This window comes from Oncorhynchus keta, chromosome 12 (assembly GCF_023373465.1).
Source record: "Oncorhynchus keta strain PuntledgeMale-10-30-2019 chromosome 12, Oket_V2, whole genome shotgun sequence".
Classification (NCBI taxonomy): Eukaryota; Metazoa; Chordata; class Actinopteri; order Salmoniformes; family Salmonidae; genus Oncorhynchus; species Oncorhynchus keta.
In genome coordinates this window covers 7,818,175-7,837,923 of record NC_068432.1, presented here as the reverse complement: position 1 = coordinate 7,837,923, position 19,749 = coordinate 7,818,175, and the positions used below count along the sequence as shown (strand labels likewise).

General features: G+C 40.5%; 1 protein-coding gene across 7 annotated transcripts in view; it reads right to left on the bottom strand.

Annotated features, from left to right (window-relative positions):
- Positions 1-19,749, bottom strand: part of LOC118390926 (general transcription factor II-I repeat domain-containing protein 1-like) — a 50,478-nt gene that overhangs the window by 15,527 nt on the left and 15,202 nt on the right. For all 7 annotated transcript variants that reach the window (XM_035781765.1, XM_035781762.2, XM_052457697.1 and 4 more), the window contains exons 3-14: positions 15,899-16,040; positions 13,591-13,767; positions 12,354-12,540; positions 11,873-12,204; positions 11,420-11,503; positions 10,070-10,153; positions 9,579-9,762; positions 8,678-8,703; positions 8,366-8,492; positions 8,004-8,047; positions 7,530-7,610; positions 1,134-1,253 (exon numbers count right to left, since the gene is read on the bottom strand). In XM_035781765.1, coding sequence (XP_035637658.1) covers positions 1,134-1,253; positions 7,530-7,610; positions 8,004-8,047; positions 8,366-8,492; positions 8,678-8,703; positions 9,579-9,762; positions 10,070-10,153; positions 11,420-11,503; positions 11,873-12,204; positions 12,354-12,540; positions 13,591-13,767; positions 15,899-16,040 — 1,588 coding nt within the window. The remainder of the gene's footprint in view (positions 1-1,133; positions 1,254-7,529; positions 7,611-8,003; positions 8,048-8,365; positions 8,493-8,677; positions 8,704-9,578; positions 9,763-10,069; positions 10,154-11,419; positions 11,504-11,872; positions 12,205-12,353; positions 12,541-13,590; positions 13,768-15,898; positions 16,041-19,749) is intronic.

Sequence of the window (19,749 nt, the reverse complement as noted above, 5' to 3'; positions counted from 1 at the left end):
GGTAACGCTGCTTCGAGGGTGGCTGTTGTCGATGTGTTCCTGGTTCGAGCCCAGGTAGGAGCGAGGAGAGGGACGGAAGCTATACTGTTACACTGGCAATACTAAAAAGTGCCTATAAGAACATCCAACAGTGAAAGGTATATGAAATACAAATTGTATAGAGAAATAGTCCTATAATTCTGATAATAACTACAACCTAAAACTTATTACCTGGGAATATTGAAGACTCATGTTAAAAGGAACCACCAGCTTTCAGATGTTCTCATGTTCTGAGCAAGGAACTTAAACTTTCGCTTTCTTACAATGCACATATTGCACTTTTACTTTCTTCTCCAACACTTTGTTTTTGCATTATTTAAACCAAATTGAACGCGTTTCATTATTGATTTGAGGCTAAATTTACATTATTATTATTTAATGTATTATATTAAGTTAAAATAAGTGTTCATTCAGTATTGTTGTAATTGTCATAATTACAAATACATTTCTATTTTAAAATCGGCCGATTAAATCGGTATCTGTTTTTTTTTTTTTTTTTGGCCCTCCAATAATCCGTATCGGCTTTGAAAAATTATAATCGGCCGACCTCTAATCTGGATGTTTGCAAAAATTGTGCCATTTGTTGACCAATCTTTCTTTGAATATGTTTTGTGGGAACACAGGCTTTACTGTGAAAACTGTGTTTAATCTGAGGTATTGCTTATGGATACTAGATCTCCGCACCATCCATCAGATTCTAAAATGAAAACGTTCTTAAAAAGGTCTGATTTCCAAAGATGATAGCCAAATTCATTGATACCATAAAAAAATGGGATAAAAAATAAAAACTGATGGACAGTGTGTGTCCAGAGCAGCCGGCGTATTACTTCCTTAGTGTGTTACAGGTTTGGCAGAGAGTAGGTGGGGTGTAAGAGATGATACTGGGTACTAGTGTCTCTGGGTGGGGTGGGAAGTGTGAGAGGGGGGGAAAGGAGGCAGGGAGTATCTGTGAAAAGTGATTCCATACGTGTGCTGGTAATCTAGCTCCCTAACAGAGGGAGAGACCGTGTTGGCGGTAGTAGGCCCATTGGCGCCGGGTCTGGGCTGTCCTGCTGCAGCCGTGAGGTGGAGAAGGAAGGCGAGGCTGCAGTTACCTGCGTGGGTCTCCAAAGGGCGGCAGGGAGCAGCCTGCGCCGGGGTGGCCACTGCCAACACTGCTGCTGCAACGGGGTCAGCCCGAGGCTCACTTGGCTCCTCCACTGAAACACTGGCATCTGGGGGAGGAGAGACGGCACATGGTTAGGGTACTTAATAAAGACATGCGGCACAGTGTTAGAGTACTGGATATCAGGACAGTCACGTGAGAGAGGAGAGACAGTACCAGCCTGGTCCCAGATCTGTTTATGCTCTTGCCAACTCCACTGCTTTCATTGTCGTGTAAGTACGTAAGTGTAAAGGGAAACAGCCCCACAAGGCAAGGGTAACTAGAGGAAATAACTTCGTCAGGATCACTTCCCGGGAACTGGCACAAAATATGGTTGGGGAACATAGACATGGATCAGGACAGAGTGAATGAAACAGGTGTGGAATAACACTCCTCTTCCGCCTCCTACCACCCACACACAAAGTAAAATCCAGCGGTATTGGATTCCTGTTAACCTATAAAGCGCAGGCGTTTCGCTAGCCGAACCCCTCGACAACATTCCGCTGAAAAGGCAGCGCGCGAAATTCTAAATATATTTTTTAAATATGTAACTTTCACACATTATCAAGTCCAATACAGCAAATTAAAGATAAACTTCTTGTTAACCTCTTGCTCCTACCTGGCACGCAGGCGTCCCATCTAGAGCTCTGGAAATGCAAATGCGCTACGCTAAATGCTAATAGTATTAGTTAAAACTCAAACGTTCATTAAAATACACATGCAGGGTATTGAATTAAAGCTACACTCGTTGTGAATCCAGGCAACAAGTCAGATTCTTAAAATGCTTTTCGGCGAAAGCATGAGAAGCTATTATCTGATAGCATGTAACACCCCAAAAGACCCGCAGGGGACGTAAACAAAATAATTAGCATAGTCGTCGCTACACAAACCGCACAAATAAAATATAAAACATTCATTACCTTTGACCATCTTCTTTGTTGGCACTCCTAGATGTCCCATAATCACTATTGGGTCTTTTTTCGATTAAATCGGTCCATATATAGCCTAGATATCGATCTATGAAGACTGTGATAAACGGGAAAAAAATAGCGTTTCATAACGTAACGTCATTTTTTAAAATTCAAAAAGTCGACGATAAACTTTCACAAAACACTTCGAAATACTTTTGTAATGCAACTTTAGGTATTAGTACACGTTAATAAGCGATAAAATTCATCAGGAGGCGTTGTCAATTCTATAGGTGTCTGTCTCGAAAAAAATGTCTTGGAGAGAGCTCGACCAAAACATCCGGTCGGAGACAGGAGGGAATCGATTCCCTTGATTCGGTTAGACCAAGAATCAAAGCTGAATCAAATGACAAGACTCTAGACAACGTGTGGAAGCTGTAGGCACTGCAACCTCGGCATCATTTAATTCGGTTCACTTGAACAATTCCTTGAAGTCGCGCATGGATATTTATTTCCATTTTCAGTGATCAGATTTTCCTGCACTTTTCGATGAAACACACGTTCTGTTATAGTCACAGCCGTGATTTAACCAGTTTTATAAACGTCTGAGTGTTTTCTATCCACACATACTAATCATATGCATATACTATATTCCTGGCCTGAGTAGCAGGGCGCTGAAATGTTGCACGATTTTTAACAGAATGTTCGAAAAAGTAGAGGGTCGACTTAACAGGTTAATCTAACCATCATGTCCGATTTCAAAAAGGCTTTACAGCGAAAGCACAACATGTGATTATGTTAGGTCAGAGCCAAGTCACAAAAACACAGCCATTTTTTCCAGCCAAAGATAGGAGTCACAAAAAGCAGAAATATAGAAATATAGATCAAATGTATCACTAACCTTTGATGATCTTCATCAGATGACTCTCATAGGACATCATGTTACACAATACATGTATGTTTTGTTCGATAATGTGCATATTTATATCCAAAAATCTCAGTTTACATTGGCGCGTTACGTGCAGTAATGTTTTGATTCCAAAACATCCGTTGATTTTGCAGATAGCCACATCAAATCCCAGAAATACTCATAATAAACATTGATAAAAGATACAAGTGTTATTCACAGAATTAAAGATAGACTTCACCTTAATGCAACCACTGTGATCGATTTCAAAGAAACTTTACGGAAAAAGCATAATCTGAGAACGGCGCTCAGAGCCCAATCCAGCCAAAGAAATATCCTCCATTTTGGAGTCAACAGAAGTTAGAAATAACATTATAAATATTCACTTACCTTTGATGATCTTCATCAGAATGCATTCCCAGGAATCACAGTTCGACAATAAATTACTGATTTGTTCCATAAAGTTCCAGAAAGTCCATAATTTATGTCCAAATAGCCACTTGTTGTTAGCGTGTTCAGCCCAGTAATCCATCTTCATGAGGCGTGAGCACTACGTCCAGACAAAAACTCAAAAAGTTCCGTTACAGGTTGTAGAAACATGTCAAACGATGTATGAAATCAATCTTTAGGATGTTTTTAACATAAAACTTCAATAAATGTTCCAACTGGAGAATTCCATTGTCTGCAGAAAAGTACTGGAACGAGAGCTAACTCTGTCGGGACCGCGCGTCACGAGTCTGAGACACTCTGCCAGACACCTGACTCATTCAGCTCCCTTCCTCCCCCCTTCCTTTATAGCAGAAGCCTGAAACAAGTTTCTAAAGACGGTTGACATCTAGTGGAAGCCTTAGGGAGTGCAACTTAACCCCATAGACACTGTGTGTTCGTTCTGCCAAGCTTTGAAAAACTACAAACCTCAGATTTCCCACTTCGTGGTTGGATTTCTCAGGTTTTCGCATGCCATAGGAGTTCTGTTATACACAGACATAATTCAAACAGTTTTTTAGAAACTTCAGAATGTTTTCTATCCAATACTACTAATAATATGCATATATTAGCATCTGGGACTGAGTAGGAGGCAGTTCACTCTGGGCATGCATTTCATCCAAAAGTGAAAATGCTGCCCCCTATCCCAAACAGGCTAACACTCCACCTCAATCTAGTAAAAAGGTCATCAAAATTGGTAAAAGGTTTTAAAAACAAATTCTAATAAATGCAACAGCTGGACAATGGATTTAGATTCTACAAACTTTTTGAATCTTTAAAATCCATCAGATATTCACAAAATTATAGCGCATACTATTTTTTACTGGAGGAGTTCAGGGATGGGAACTCGGGTATTACATTTATTGTCAAATGTCACTTTTTCTCTCTCCTTAGAATGTACTCATATGCACATTTTCTAATGGTAACAGACATTGTTTTTATATTTTGTGTTAAAACCAATACAATTATATGTGCATCCTTTGCATAAACACATGGTGTATTCGCAGACATGAATACATTTGTATTTCAAAAGAATTATATGTAACCTTTATTTAACAGAATACATTAACAAAGGGGTTAATGGGGCTGCAACCACAGGGCTGCAACCACCAAATACTTGTTCTGTCTAGGCCTACCTGCACTGTCTAGACTAACTCATTAATTACTGTTGTTGTCACGTTCTCTTGCATAATTCAACAGGTGTCAATAACAGGATACCCTTGGATAAAAAAATCAACACGCTTGGCTCTAGATTACACCTATCTATTCATACTTTACATTGCTAGCTAGAGCAGACATAACATCACTATAATCCGAATGTTTGTTTTTGGGAAGTTGCTTTCATTTCATTCGCATCTAATTTGTAAACATTTCAACTGCGTTAAAATATAACTTTTCCCAATTTCACAACATTGTTAAAGTGGTAACGTAAAAAATGCTAGGCAAAGGCAATAGTATGAAAGAGTAGCAATCCAGTGATATTTAGGTGACAAATGGTCTTTTGCACCCCTCAAAAATGGGGCGGCAGTTAGCCTAGTGGTTAGAGCATTGGGCCAGTAACCAAAAGGTTGCTAGATTGAATCCCCGAGCTGACAAGGTAAAAATCTGTTGTTCTGCCCCTGAACAAGGCAGCTAACCAACTGTTCCTAGGCAGTCATTGTAAATAAGAATTTGTTTTAAAAAAGATGGCTGAAAAAGACAGATCGCTTCAAACACAGAAAACATTTTCCAAGACTCCCTTTTACATACAGTACCAGTCAAAAGTTTGGACAGACTACATTCAAGGGTTTTTCTTTATTTTTACTATTTTCTACATTGTAGAATAATAGTGAAGACATCAAAACTGTGAAATAACACATGGAATCATGTAGTAACCAAACAAAGTGTTAAAGAAATCAAAATATATGTTTTATTTTAGATTCTTCAAAGCAGCCACTCATTGCCTTGACAGCTCTGCACATTCTTGGCATTCTCTCAATCAGCTTCACCTGGAATGCTTTACCAACAGTCATGAAGGAGTTCCCACATATGCGGAGCACTTGTTGGCTGCTTTTCCTTCACTCTGCGGTCAAACTCATCCCAAACCATCTCAAATGTGTTGAGGTCAGGTGATTGTAGCGGCCAGGTTATCTGCAGCACTCAATCACTCTCCTTCTTGGTCAAATAGACCTTACACAGCCTGATGGTCAATGAAAAACAAATGAGCGCACACCAGGTGGGATGGCAGAATGCTGTGGTAGCCATGCTGGTTAAGTGTGCCTTGAATTCAAAATAAATCACAGACCGTGTCACCAGCAAAGCACCCCCACACATCCTCATCCATGCTTCACGGTGGGAACCACACATGCGGAGATAATCCGTTCATCTACTCTGCGTCTCACGGTTGAAACCAAAAATCTCAAATTTGAACTCGTCAGACCAAAGGACAGATTTCCACCGGTCGAATGTCCATTGCTCATGTTTCTTGACCCAAACTAGTCTCTTCTTCTTATTGGTGTCCTTTAGTAGTGGTTTCTTTGCAGCAACTCGACCCTGAAGGCCTGATTCACGCAGTCTCTTCTGAACAGTTGATGTTGAGATGTTTCCGTTACTTGAACTCTGAAGCATTTATTTGGGCTGCAATTTCTGAGGCTGGTAACTCTAATGAATGTATCCTCTGCAGCAGAGGTAACTCTGGGTCTTCCATTCTTTAATGATGGTTTTTACAACTGCACTTGAAGAAACTTTCAAAGTTCGTGACATTTTCCAGATCGACTGACCTTCATGTCTTAAAGTATTGATGGACTGTCGTTTCTCTTTGCTTATTTGAGCTGTTCTTGTCATAATATGGACTTGGTCTTTTACCAAATAGGGCTATCTTCTCTATACCACCCCTACCTTGTCACAAGACAACTGTTTGGCTCAAACGCTTCAAGAAAATAAATTCCACAAATTAACAAGGCACACCTGTTAATGGAAATGCAATACCTAGGTGTCTGGCTAGACTGTAAAGTCTCCTTCCAGACTCATATTAAACATCTCCAATCAAAAATCTAATCTAGAATAGGCTTCCTATTTCACAACAAAGCCTCCTTCACTCACGCCGCCAAACTTACCCTAATAAAACTGACTATCCTACCTATCCTCGACTTTGGCGATGTCATCTACAAAATAGCTTCTAACACTCTACTCAGCAAACTGGATGCAGTCTTTCACAGTGCCATCCGTTTTGTTACCAAATCACCTTATACCACCCACCACTGCTACCTGTATGCTCTAGTCGGCTGGCCCTCGCTACATATTCGTCGCCAAACCCACTGGCTCCAGGTCATCTATAAGTCTACGCTAGGTAAAGCTCTGCCTTATCTCAGTTCACTGGTCACGATAACAACACCCATCCGTAGCACACGGTCCAGCAGGTATATCTCACTGATCATCCCCAAAGCAAACACCTAATTTGGCCTCCTTTCCTTCCAGATCTATTCGCTCCTATGGCGTATTTATTGCCTACCTCCTCATGCCTTTTGCACACACTGTATATATACTTTTTTTATACTGTGTCATTGATTTGTTTACTGTGTTATTGGCTTGTTTATTGTTTACTCCATGTGGAACTGTGTTGTTGTCTGTGTCACACTGCTTTGCTTTATCTTGTCCAGGTCGCAGTTGCAAATGAGAACTTGTTCTCAACTAGCCTACCTGGTTAAATAAAAGTGAACTAAAAAAATAAAACATTCCATGAAGCTTGTTGAGAGAATGCCAAGAGTGTGCAAAGATGTCATACTTTGAAGAATCTCAAATATAAAAAATATTTTTATTTGTTTAACACTTTTTTGGTTACTACATGATTCCATGTGTCATTTCATAGTTTTGATATCTTCACTATTATTCTACAATGTAGAAAATAGTAAAAATAAAAATAATCTGGAATGAGTAGGTGTGTCCAAACTTTTGACTGGTACTGCATATCTACGCTATATTGACTTGCTGCTCCCCAGATGCTATCTGGTTTAACAGCTAAAGCTATTTCAAAAGGTACTATAATGGACGGAGGCGCACCACTTACCTGGTACAGTCACCTGGATGATTTCCCCATCCGGGGGTTCCGTTTTAATCTTTTTCAAGGGAATACAATCTCCTGAAGGCCCTTAAAGAGTAACAGTAAAAACAGTTCATATAGCAGTGCTGCCTCCCAAATGGCACACTATATAGTGCATTACTTTGACCTGGGACCATGGGGCTCTGGTCAAAAGTAGTGCACTATATAGGGAATATGGTTCCATCTGAGGTAAAGCTAGATCTTTCTCCCAGAATGTGTGACATTGGATTTTTATAGATGTGTTTCAAATGCTTTAAGTAAGTATGTTCTGTATCAGGTGGCTTAAGCTTTCATTTGCGAATCCCAAGGGACAGTTAAAGAGTGGATATGCAAAATGAAACATATTAGACTACTGTAAAAAGGAGTGCTAACCTGTGTTCACCTATTGGGTTTGCATGAAAGTATTACTATAGTATGCTATAGCATTGCCTTGTCACTAACCTGCTTCGCAGTCAGCCAATGGACTCACACAAGAGCTTGTAGATCTGAAAAGGAAAACAAATGCACAATTTCGAATTATAACATAAATTCATTAGCATAGATAAATTATGGCGTGTCAGGGTATGGCCTTCCATTACCAAGTGATAGACATGTAGCATTCAATGAATGAATGGCTCTATCAATATATTACAACGGGTTGAAATGTTTGTTTGTATTGTCTTCTGATCTAATTGTCTGTTATAGCTCTGGATGCAGATTGGCTAAATCAGGTGCGGAACAGATTGTTCTGATGATTCCAAATAGCATCTTGCGTCACTACACCCTCTCCATTAATGGCTAAGTCCTAGGATTTGCGTACAGACCTGCTGCTGTGAGGATTGGTGACCAGCTCCAGTGCAGCCGACGGGACCTGGAGGTTGTCAGGGAAACCGTCCTCAAAGGTGGAGTTTATGTCATGCTTCCCCTCCTCCTTGGCCACCTTACCAGCAGCTTTGTGACACAACATAACAGAATCAATCAGATCAATCAATCAGATCAGCCATGATGGACTACAAGCTATTACAGCTAAACATCCATGGTATCAGAAGAAAAATAAGGACATGCCATTGCTAAAAGGCATGCTAAGGGCTTCTTTAGAAATCAACAATGCAAGATGAAAAAATACTCAGTATTACCTGTGAAAATCCTTTCGTCAAACATTCTGGAATGAGAACAGAGGGTTGTTATTGTTTATAAATGTGATTATTGATCATTGATAACAGTCAAGTAAGGAGAGCACCCTGTAGTAAACTGTTGGTGAACAACAGTGCACATGTCAACAAGGGAACTGAACAGACAACATGTCACGAGATTAAACAGACATCTCTACACGGTCTATATCTGGGCCATCTTGAATTACCAACAGTAACAACAACAAATATCAAAAACAAAGTCAGGAGTGTATCTCTCCTGGATAAAAATATGATCTTCAATCTGCTCTAATTGTATTAATATTAATGACATGCCCATGTCGCCTTTTGCATGGGCCATGCGCTGATACCGGTGTTAACTCAAACTAAGCCTGTTGCCCAATCTACATTTATTTCATCAAATGGGTTGAATGACAGCGAGACGTTGGCTCAATATGCCAGAGAGCAGGAGGCACCATGCTGTGTGGTGTGCGGTGGTGGTTACCAGTCAGCGGGGCATTGTCTATTAGAGGAGGGCAAGGTATTTAACCGACAGATGGCCTGGTTTGACACTTCTGCCTTCATTGATTCGGTTTTCCAAATAGGAAATTAGAGATAGATGAGATGCTGTGCATTCTTTTGTAGCTCATCAAACAGTGGTCCTCAAAACGGATTGTTTTCATTAGAGCATGTTTCTTATTGGACAACTGCATTAGTTGTAGTTCTTCCCTGTTTCAGTAAAAAATATATATATTTTGGAGCCTAATGAACACAACCCTGGAATGATGTGTTATGCAGCCCTTATATGGGTGCACTACACACTACAGTGCAATCTCTTATTTTTGGAGTGACGAATGAGAGAGGAAAATGACAGACTTTTCCAGACTGATCTCAGATCAGTGTTTACCTTTTCACTACAAAGCGGACCCCGTGGCGCTCCTCCAGGATGCGTTTGAGTTTGGGTACTCCGTAGGTACAGGGCCTCTTGAAGGGGATTTTGTCTGGGATGCCAATTATCTCCATAGCCTCTGGGTCGCAGGCAATCTTCCGGTACGGCACTGGAACCATGTGGTCCAAGCCCAGGGCCTCCGCTGAAAATAAGGGGGTTGTCAGAAATCATTGACGGATTTCAATCATGAGGCCCTACAATGCGGTCTTAATAAGGGTATAACGTATGGATAGATTTATATGCAGTAATGATAGCTGGAAACTGACTAAACACAAGCATTCTATAGTAAAACGTTTTCACAGAGAATCTCCACTGAAAGTACTTTTTGGACTGAGACTAACCTTAATCTGGGTCCGGGAAACTGGAAAGTTGTTAAAACCCTAAAAGTGTTTGTTGCTAATGCCCTACAATAGGAAACCATGCTGAGAAATAGTGGTTGACCATCTCACCATAGCGACTGTTGAACAGGATCTGCACACATTCTCTCAGCGTGTTGATGTCCTCTGTCTCTCGAATGAACGAATCCCATTTTTCTGTTGAGCGCAAAAGAGAATAACGTAAACATAAAAAAATAGGTGAAGAAAAATAAAAGTTCTTCAATCTGTATGTCTACTTTCCACATGTACACTGAGGGGTTTTTTCTAAGTTAAAAAGGGGCTTTGGTGGTGGTTATCAAGGTTGGGGTCAAATCCAAATCAATTTGAAATTCCTATTCAATTATTGAATTCAATCATGAAGTGGAAAATTTACGTGGAAATCAATTCGAATTTCAAAAATGTTCAAGTTATGGAATTTAAATTCTATTTGAATTGTAAAAAAATAAATATTTGGAATTGAATTAGAATTCAATATTTGTATATTTCCCAGTTAATGGAAATAATGCACTTAGTATCAACAACTCAACAACAGGATTTGTTTTAGATCATTTTAACTGCTATTCCTATATTTCCAGTTTAGCTAGGCTTTCTGAACAATTACATTATCAGCCTGATGGAATTGAATTTGTGGAATAATATTGAATTTGGAATTACATTTTACCTAAACATTGGAATGGGATTTACAGGTATAAGGAATTAAATTAGAAAATAATTTGTGGCTCTGGGAAAGTAGATAAAGGACCTAAGTGCCAAAATATCCCTTAAAGTTAACACTGAGTGTGTTTTACCAACCCCAAAATGTATTTCTAAAAATATACTGTATGGCCTTAGACGGCCCACCCAATAATTTACTATGTAGAATAAACTCTGACAAAGTTTAATGAGAAAATAATTCAAATCAGACTTCCGCAACAACTTAGAGTATGACACGCATTTTGGTAACGCCATACCACTGTGTAAAATGTAAAAAATAATATGAAATCAAAGTTTAACAAGTTAAAAACTATAATTCTCAATCATGTCATACAACAAAGGAGAGAAGTCTATAGCGTGAGGGAAAAACCATTCGTTTTTAATAAACTGCAATGTGGGATTCACAAGAAAAAAAGAGCCATTAAGTGAGCCGACAAGTCATTCTCTAAGACCACATTTGAGAGATTGTCTATACCCGGATGTAGAGTATATGTATTGTCTGGCAGGGGGGTGGGGTGAGATGCCCAAAGACCCCTTTAAAAAATAAATGTTTCACACTACTGGGCAGAGTCAAACTGAGCTAAGCTGTACCTGTTACACATCCACCATAGACACTACATCCCATGAACAATGTGAATGGAAAATATCTGAGACAGCACAAACGGGTTGGTGAGAAAAGTATGTGGCCTACAGGCCTACTGTCTGTGTCCAGTTCCAGTTCAAGCCTACCTGACTTCTCATGTACGAGGGAAAACAGGAGGCGCTTGGAGACGTGGATGCTGGGAGGACTCTGGCCCAACTCCCCTTGGAGTACTATCCGCAAAATGCCAGAAATTAAACATTGATAAACATACTCACATGGGTAGCATCAAAAGCACATTTTAAAGCCTATTTAAAGCCATTAAATTATGCTTTCAAGGCCAAGCAAATTTTGAAAAATGAAAATGTCCATAATCAAAAGTGATTCTCGATCAAATAAATTATGTGAAATGACAGCCAGTAGTATAACCACTAGCAAAAATGACAGGGAGAATAGTAACCCTGCCAAATTCATTAAATTACAGAGACAGAAAATGAACAGTGACTCAAAATGGTGAAGGGTGTGTCAGTAGTAACCTGGATCTCCATCATCTGCTACCTTAGCAACAGCTTCTTCCTGTGGGGTCACGTTATATATCTTACCATTATCGGAACTGTCCTTGGCGGCCGTCCCTTTATCCGCCCCTGCCACCCAGGCCCCCAGGCGGTCTTTGTCCAGGTTGAGGAGGGACGTGGGCTTGAGGTCCAGCTTGCCGTCAGGGTGCGGCAGGGAGGACATGGGCATGCCATACAGGAAGCTGGAGAGCATGGAGTTGCTGGCCGAGACTGATGCGGTGGACAATTCCTGGGCGGTGGAGGCAGGCTTGGAGGCTGGGCCGTGTTTGGCTAGGATCTTGGTGGTGCCCGAGAAGGAGTTGTGGTTGCTGACGTTGCCGGCACTGGACTTAGTCTCGCGCAAAGGCTCCTCTGTTCCCCTATAAACAGATGATGAAGAAGAAGGAAACGGGAGAAGATAAAGCTGTGTGTCAATAACAAGACCAGCCCTGGATCAATGCTAATTATGCTGCCTTACTTCTGCCATTTATGCAGGTACGTCATGAGGTACTGTATGGAGTGAGATCACCTTTTGACAGTGAAGTAGATGCGGTTGCTCTGCTCCAGGATCTTCATTAAGGTCTTGGTGTTATACTCAGCAGGTTTCCTCAGGACGATCCCCTCAGGCAGGCCGTGGGCCACCACAGAGCTGGGGTCCTTCAGGATCCACTCATAAGGCACAGGGACTAGGCTATTGCTCTTCCCAACAGCCTCACCTGGAAAATTATCACATACATACAGCATGTCAAATGACTGTAAATGGCAACATTCCATGTCTTGTCAGAAACATGCTTTCTGTTGTGAGATGCTAAAAATTAGAAAAGGACATGTCAAATGACTGACACATGCACACGCACGTTCACCTATAATATATACACTGATGCTTCTATTGTTATTATTACTTGGTCGTTCCACTAATTCGGTGCCTTTTGAGAAGTGTAACTTGGTCAAATGTTTTTTTTGATTTCACATAATTTAAAAATTATGTCAACATCATAAAAACTATTAGTTATCCCCATCTCAAAAAAACTATATTAAGTTCCTATTATGTGCCAAAGAAAGTTACAGGGTTGACAGTAACAAGGTTGATGATGTCATCTTAAAATCAGCCATAAAACCCCATTGTGGCAGGAGGAATGGAAGCTTGCTGTGTGCAACAGGAAGTGGCAATTGAATGCAAGCTCCACCTGCTTTTACACTATGATTTGACTATTAGATGTTCAATGTTGCTTTAGATTTTTTCTTTTTTTTAAAGGAATAGTTTCACAATAATAAATGAGAGTTTAGTTCACATAAGAGGGTTGACCTTAAAATGAGGGACAGACGTAAATGAATTACTAATCACATGAAATAAAAAATAAAAAAAAATCAACATGTGTAAAACAGTCCAGCGAAATGCTTACTTACAAGCTGCATTATTGAGAAACAGCTTGTAAGCAAGCATTTCGCTGGACTGTTTTACAACTGTTGCATCCTGTACACAAGACAAATAAAGTTTGATTTGACAATAGAAAAACATTCAATCACGTGTCAGAAATAGGATTTTAGTTATGAGAAGGTAGGGATTAGAAAAGGAACGTTTCATCTGAAACTTTGTTTGCATGTTAAATTACTGTAAATATTAACATTCAATCATGTGTTTAACATTTTATTTCAATTCTGAGAAGGTAGAAATTAGGAAGTTAAATTAGAAAATAGAAATAATTCCCATAGCGCAGGCCTAAAAAAGTATATCTTTGTTTGGTGAGGTATGTTGAAGCCCTTACTGTAAAGCACACTGAAGACTTCCTCCACCATTTTCCTCAAGACAAAGATGTTAGAGTGGGTATCTGTTGACGCCCTTTGTTTGCCGTGCCCGCCCTCTTTGCCAAGCTTGCTGGATTCACTCTCCTGGACTTTGGCATGGGCATTCACTGTGGTCAGCCCTTGCAGACAGTGCACCCCTGAAAGAATCAAGCATGAGAAACTAAAGGCATACAGTGAGGGAAAAAAGTATTTGATCCCCTGCTGATTTTGTACATTTGCCCACTGACAAAGAAATTATCAGTCTATAATTGTAATGGTAGGTTTACTTGAACAGTGAGACAGAATAACACAAAAAATAAATCCAGAAAAACACGTCTGCAAAACATGACTTAGTACTTGGTGGCAAAACCCTTGTTGGCAATCACAGAGGTCAGATGTTACTTGTAGTTGGCCACCAGGTTTGCACACATCTCAGGAGGGATTTTGTCCCACTCCTCTTTGCAGATATTCTCCAAGCTATTAAGGTTTCGAGGCTGACGTTTAGCAACTCGAACCTTCAGCTCCCTCCACAGATTTTCTATGGGATTAAGGTCTGGAGACTGGCCAGGCCACTCCAGGACCTTAATGTGCTTCTTCTTGAGCCACTCCTTTGTTGCCTTGGCCGTGAGTTTTGGGTCATTGTCATGCTGGAATACTCATCCACGACCCATTTTCAATGCCCTGGCTGAGGGAAGGAGGTTCTCACCGAAGATTTGATGGTACGTGGCCCTGTCCATCGCCCCTTTGATGCGGTGAAGTTGTCCTTTCCCCTTAGCAGAAAAACACCCACAAAGCATAATGTTTCCACCTCCATGTTTGACGGTGGAGATGTTGTTCTTGGGGTCATAGGCAGCATTCCTCCTCCTCCAAACACAGCGAGTTGAGTTGCCAAAGAGCTCCATTTTGGTCTCATCTGACCACAACACTTTCACCCAGTTGTTCTCTGAATCATTCAGATGTTCATTGGCAAACTTCAGACGGGCATGTATATGGGCTTTCTTGAGCAGGGGGACCTTGCGGGCTATGCAGGATTTCAGTCCTTCACGGCGTAGTGTGTTACCAATTGTTTTCTTGGTGACTATGGTCCCAGCTGCCTTGAGATCATTGACAAGATCCTCCCATGTAGTTCTGGGCTGATTCCTCACCGTTCTCATGATCATTGCAACTCCACGAGGTGAGATCTTGCACGGAGCCCCAGGCCGAGGGAGATTGACAGTTCTTTTGTGTTTCTTCCATTTGCGAATAATCGCACCAACTGTTGTTACCTTCTCACCAACCTGCTTGGCGATGGTCTTGTAGCCCATTCCAGCCTTGTGTAGGTCTACAATCTTGTCCCTGACATCCTTGGAGAGCTCTTTGGTCTTGGCCATGGTGGAGAGTTTGGAATCTGATTGATTGATTGCATCTGTGGACAGGTGTCTTTTATACAGGTAATTAGCTGAGATTAGCAGCACTCCCTTTAAGAGTGTGCTCCTAATCTCAGCTCTTTACCTGTATAAAAGACACCTGGGAGCCAGAAATCTTTCTGATTGAGAGGGGGTCAAATACTTATTTCCTTCATTAAAATGCAAATCAATTTCTAACATTTTTGACATGCGTTTTTCAGATTTTTGTTGTTGTTATTCTGTCTCTCACTGTTCAAATAAACCTACCATTACAATTATAGACTGATCATTTCTTTGTCAGTGGGCAAACGTACAAAATCAGCAGGGGATCAAATACTTTTCCCCTCACTGTACATCTCCACTTTTCACCTTGCCAGTTTCACTCAAAGTTGGGCTATTCTGGTTATCAATTGCTTTAGAATTGAATGATAAATAAATCTATCAGTAAAAATAAAAATACATATTTACACAGTACATCATTTTTTTATTTTTTTACTTGACTGGGATTGCACAATAAAGTCAGGGACTTATTTCCATTGTGGTCCCATTTTTTAAAAGTATACAGATACATTCAGTATACAGTTACATGGATAGAGACACATTACAGAGATACAAACAATAAAAATGGTTCTACACTCCGGATAAGAGCAAATGCTAAATGACTCAAATGTAAATGTAAAACTAGAGATTGAATTACTTAAATAAGACTTAAATAAGACAAAACCTTTTTAGGCGCAGATAAAATTTAAAAAACTAAGTTCAACTCTAAGACAAAAGCAGGACCTGTGAGGAAAATGTTGCAGCAATTGTGCTCCAAGTGAAAAATGTAGCCATATCGTGTTATGTGATTTGGGCAAATTATACCCGATTCATCTTTTTACACAGTACACAGCGAAGCACTCACTGCAAAACTTGTGGAAGTCTGTTTGTATTTCCCTCCGTGAGTTGAGGAAAGCTCTTCCCCTTTCTGTTCCCACGGCGATCACGCTGTCCTCGTGCACTGTGACGCAAGCCACTTCGGCATTGAGCTTTGACATGGCTGTACACTGGAACACAGGTTAAAAGACAAGGTCATAGGTCACCTTCTCAAGCAAGACTAAAGCTGTGTTCGAAAACCCATACTAACGAACTGCATACTACATATTTAATGAGTATATACTACATACTATTAGTTAATTTAAGTATACTGTAAATGAACAGTATCATTTCAGTTGAGTGTACTAGCACTTTGCCTTTCTACCGGAAGTAGATGCTGTTGCTATGCAACTTCTTGCTAGATTGTTAACATAGCGGACAAATTACTAGCTAGACATCTTACGACTTCAATAACAATGTCCTTTGAGAAAGCATAACGACTATACCACTTAACTAAGCTAAGAATGACGTGAATAATCAAGTCAATAAATGTTGGGTCGTTAGATAGCATATAGTTAATATACTGTCAAGTTTGATGTGTTAGTAGCCAACTAACGTTACAGCCAACTAACGTTACATATCGGTATATACAAGCAACTGCAGAAATAATATGCTATGTAGTTTCTAAGGCTAGCGTAGCTAACAAATTGTCAGCCACCATAACGTGTAACTTATTTGAAAAGTCATTACATTGCTCAACAGTTGTCATAATTAGTTAATGCAATGAATTTGAATCCGCTCTCGTCAGACTTCGGCAGTATATTTTCCTCAATTTTCTTCAAATCTGAAAATGTTGTGAATCCACACCCATTTTCTGAATAATTACATTATGGGCCCTAAGAGCCTGGAAATAGTTTCTACTCCTTGTATACTTCGTATTTTGGCGAATGTAGTACATCTTTTGGCATACTACTAACATCCATACTATGACCAATAAGCATACTACATTATCAATTTACGTCACAAATAGTACGGTTAGTATGAGTATTCAAACACAGCTTCAGAGTGAATAAAGAAAAACATTTCCTAGTGTTACTGTGAGGCTCAAAGTACACTTAATCAACATTTAGAATATTGTTCTATTCATTGACTCTTCTTCCAACTTCTTACATTCCCTAGCCATTTTTGCTGTATAAATACTTTTGGTTGTATTGGCATGTACACATATTTAACTATATTACACAGTGGTTCACTTCACAATGTTTTCTGACGACAATTTGTTTTTAAATATACACTGCTCAAAAAAATAAAGGGAACACTTAAACAACACAATGTAACTCCAAGTCAATCACACTTCTGTGAAATCAAACTGTCCACTTAGGAAGCAACACTGATTGATAAATTTCACGTGGAAATTATAGGCAATTAGCAAGACACCCCCAATAAAGGAGTGGTTCTGCAGGTGGTGACCACAGACCACTTCTCAGTTCCTATGCTTCCTGGCTGATGTTTTGGTCACTTTTGAATGCTGGCGGTGCTTTCACTCTAGTGGTAGCATGAGACGGAATCTACAACCCACCCAAGTGGCTCAGGTAGTGCAGCTCATCCAGGATCGCATGGCAAGAAGGTTTGCTGTGTCTGTCAGCGTAGTGTCCAGAGCATGGAGGCGCTACCAGGAGACAGGCCAGTACATCAGGAGACGTGGAGGAGGCCGTAGGAGGGCAACAACCCAGCAGCAGGACCGATACCTCCGCCTTTGTGCAAGGAGGAGCAGGAGGAGCACTGCCAGAGCCCTGCAAAATGACCTCCAGCAGGCCACAAATGTGCATGTGTCTGCTCAAACGGTCAAAAACAGACTCCGTGAGGGTGGTATGAGGGCCCGACATCCACAGGTGGGGGTTGTGCTTACAGCCCAACACCGTGCAGGACGTTTGGCATTTGCCAGAGAACACCAAGATTGGCAAATTCGCCACTGGCTCCCTGTGCTCTTCACAGATGAAAGCAGGTTCACACTGAGCACATGTGACAGACGTGACAGAGTCCGGAGACGCCGTGGAGAACGTTCTGCTGCCTGCAACATCCTCCAGCATGACCGGTTTGGCAGTGGGTCAGTCATGGTGTGGGATGGGAGGAGGAGATCCCTTAGGAGACCATCCGCCACCTCATCAGGAGCATGCTCAGGCGTTGTAGGGAGGTCATACAGGCACGTGGAGGCCACACACACTACTGAGCCTCATTTTGACTTGTTTTAAGGACATTACATCAAAGTTGGATCAGCCTGTAGTGTGGTTTTCCACTTTAATTTTGAGTGTGACTCCAAATCCAGACCTCCATGGGTTGATAAATTTGATTTCCATTGATAATTTTTGTGTGATTTTGTTGTCAGCACATTCAACTATGTAAAGAAAAAAGTATTTCAGAAGAATATTTCATTCAGATCTTGGATGTATTATTTTAGTGTTCCCTTTATTTTTTTGAGCAGTGTATATACAGTACAAGTCAAAAGTTTGGACACACCTACTAATTTCGAGATATATATATATATATATACAGTTGAAGTCTGAAGTTTACATACACCTTAGCCAAATACATTTAAACTCAGTTGTTCACAATTCCTGACATGTAATCCTTGTAAAAATTCCCTGTTTTAGGTCAGTTAGGATCACCAGTTTATTTTAAGAATGTGAAATGTCAGAATAATAGTAGAGAATGATTTATTTCAGCTATTATTTCTTTCATCACATTCCCAGTGGTTCAGAAGATTACATACACTCAATTACTATTTGGTAGCATTGCCTTTAAATTGTTTCACTTGGGTCAAATGTTTTGGGTAGCCTTCCACAAGCTTCCCACAATAAGTTGGGTGAATTTTGGCCCATTCCTCCTGACAGAGCTGGTGTAACTGAATAAGGTTTGTTGGCCTCCTTGCATGCTTTTTCAGTTCTGCCCACACATTTTCTGTTGGATTGAGGTCAGGGCTTTGTGATGGCCTCTCCAATACCTTGACTTTGTTGTCCTTAATCCATTTTGCCACAACTTTGGAAGTATGCTTGGGGTCATTGTCCATTTGGAAGACCCATTTGCGACCAAAGTTTAACTTCCTGACTGATGTCTTGAGACGTTGCTTCAATATATTCACATAATTTTCCTGCCTCATGATGCCCTCTATTTTGTGAAGTGCATGCGTCTCTCCTGCAGCAAAGCACCCCCAGAACATGATGCTGCCACTCCCGTGCTTTATGGTTGGGATGGTGTTCTTCGGCTCGCAAGCCTCCCCCTTTTTACCTCCAAACATATCGATGGTCATTATGAATTTTTGGTTAATCAGACCAGAGGACATTTCTCCAAAAATTACGATCTTTGTCCCCATGTGCAGTTGCAAGCCTTAGTCTGACTTTTTTTATGGCGGTTTTGGAGTAGTAGCTTCTTCCTTACTGAGCGGCCTTTTAAGTCGATATAGGACTCGTTTCACTGTGGATATCGATACTTTTGTTCCCGTTTCCTCCAGCATCTTCACAAGGTCCTTTGCTGCTGTTCTGGGATTGATTTGCACTTTTCGCACCAAAATATGTTCATCTCTAGGAGACAGAACACGTCTCCTTCCTGAGAGGTATGACGGCTGCGTGGTCCCATGGTGTTTATACTTGCGTACTATTGTTTGTACAGATAAACATGGTACCTTCAGGCGTTTGGAAATTGCTCCCAAGGATGAACCAGACTTGTGGAGGTCTACCATTTTTTTCTGAAGTCTTAACTGATTTCTTTAGATTTTTCCATGATGTCAAGCAAAAAGGCACTGATTTTGAAGGTAGGCCTTGAAATACATCCACAAGTTCACCTTCAATAGACACAAATTATGTCAACAAGCCTATCAGAAGCTTCTAAAGCCATGACATTTTC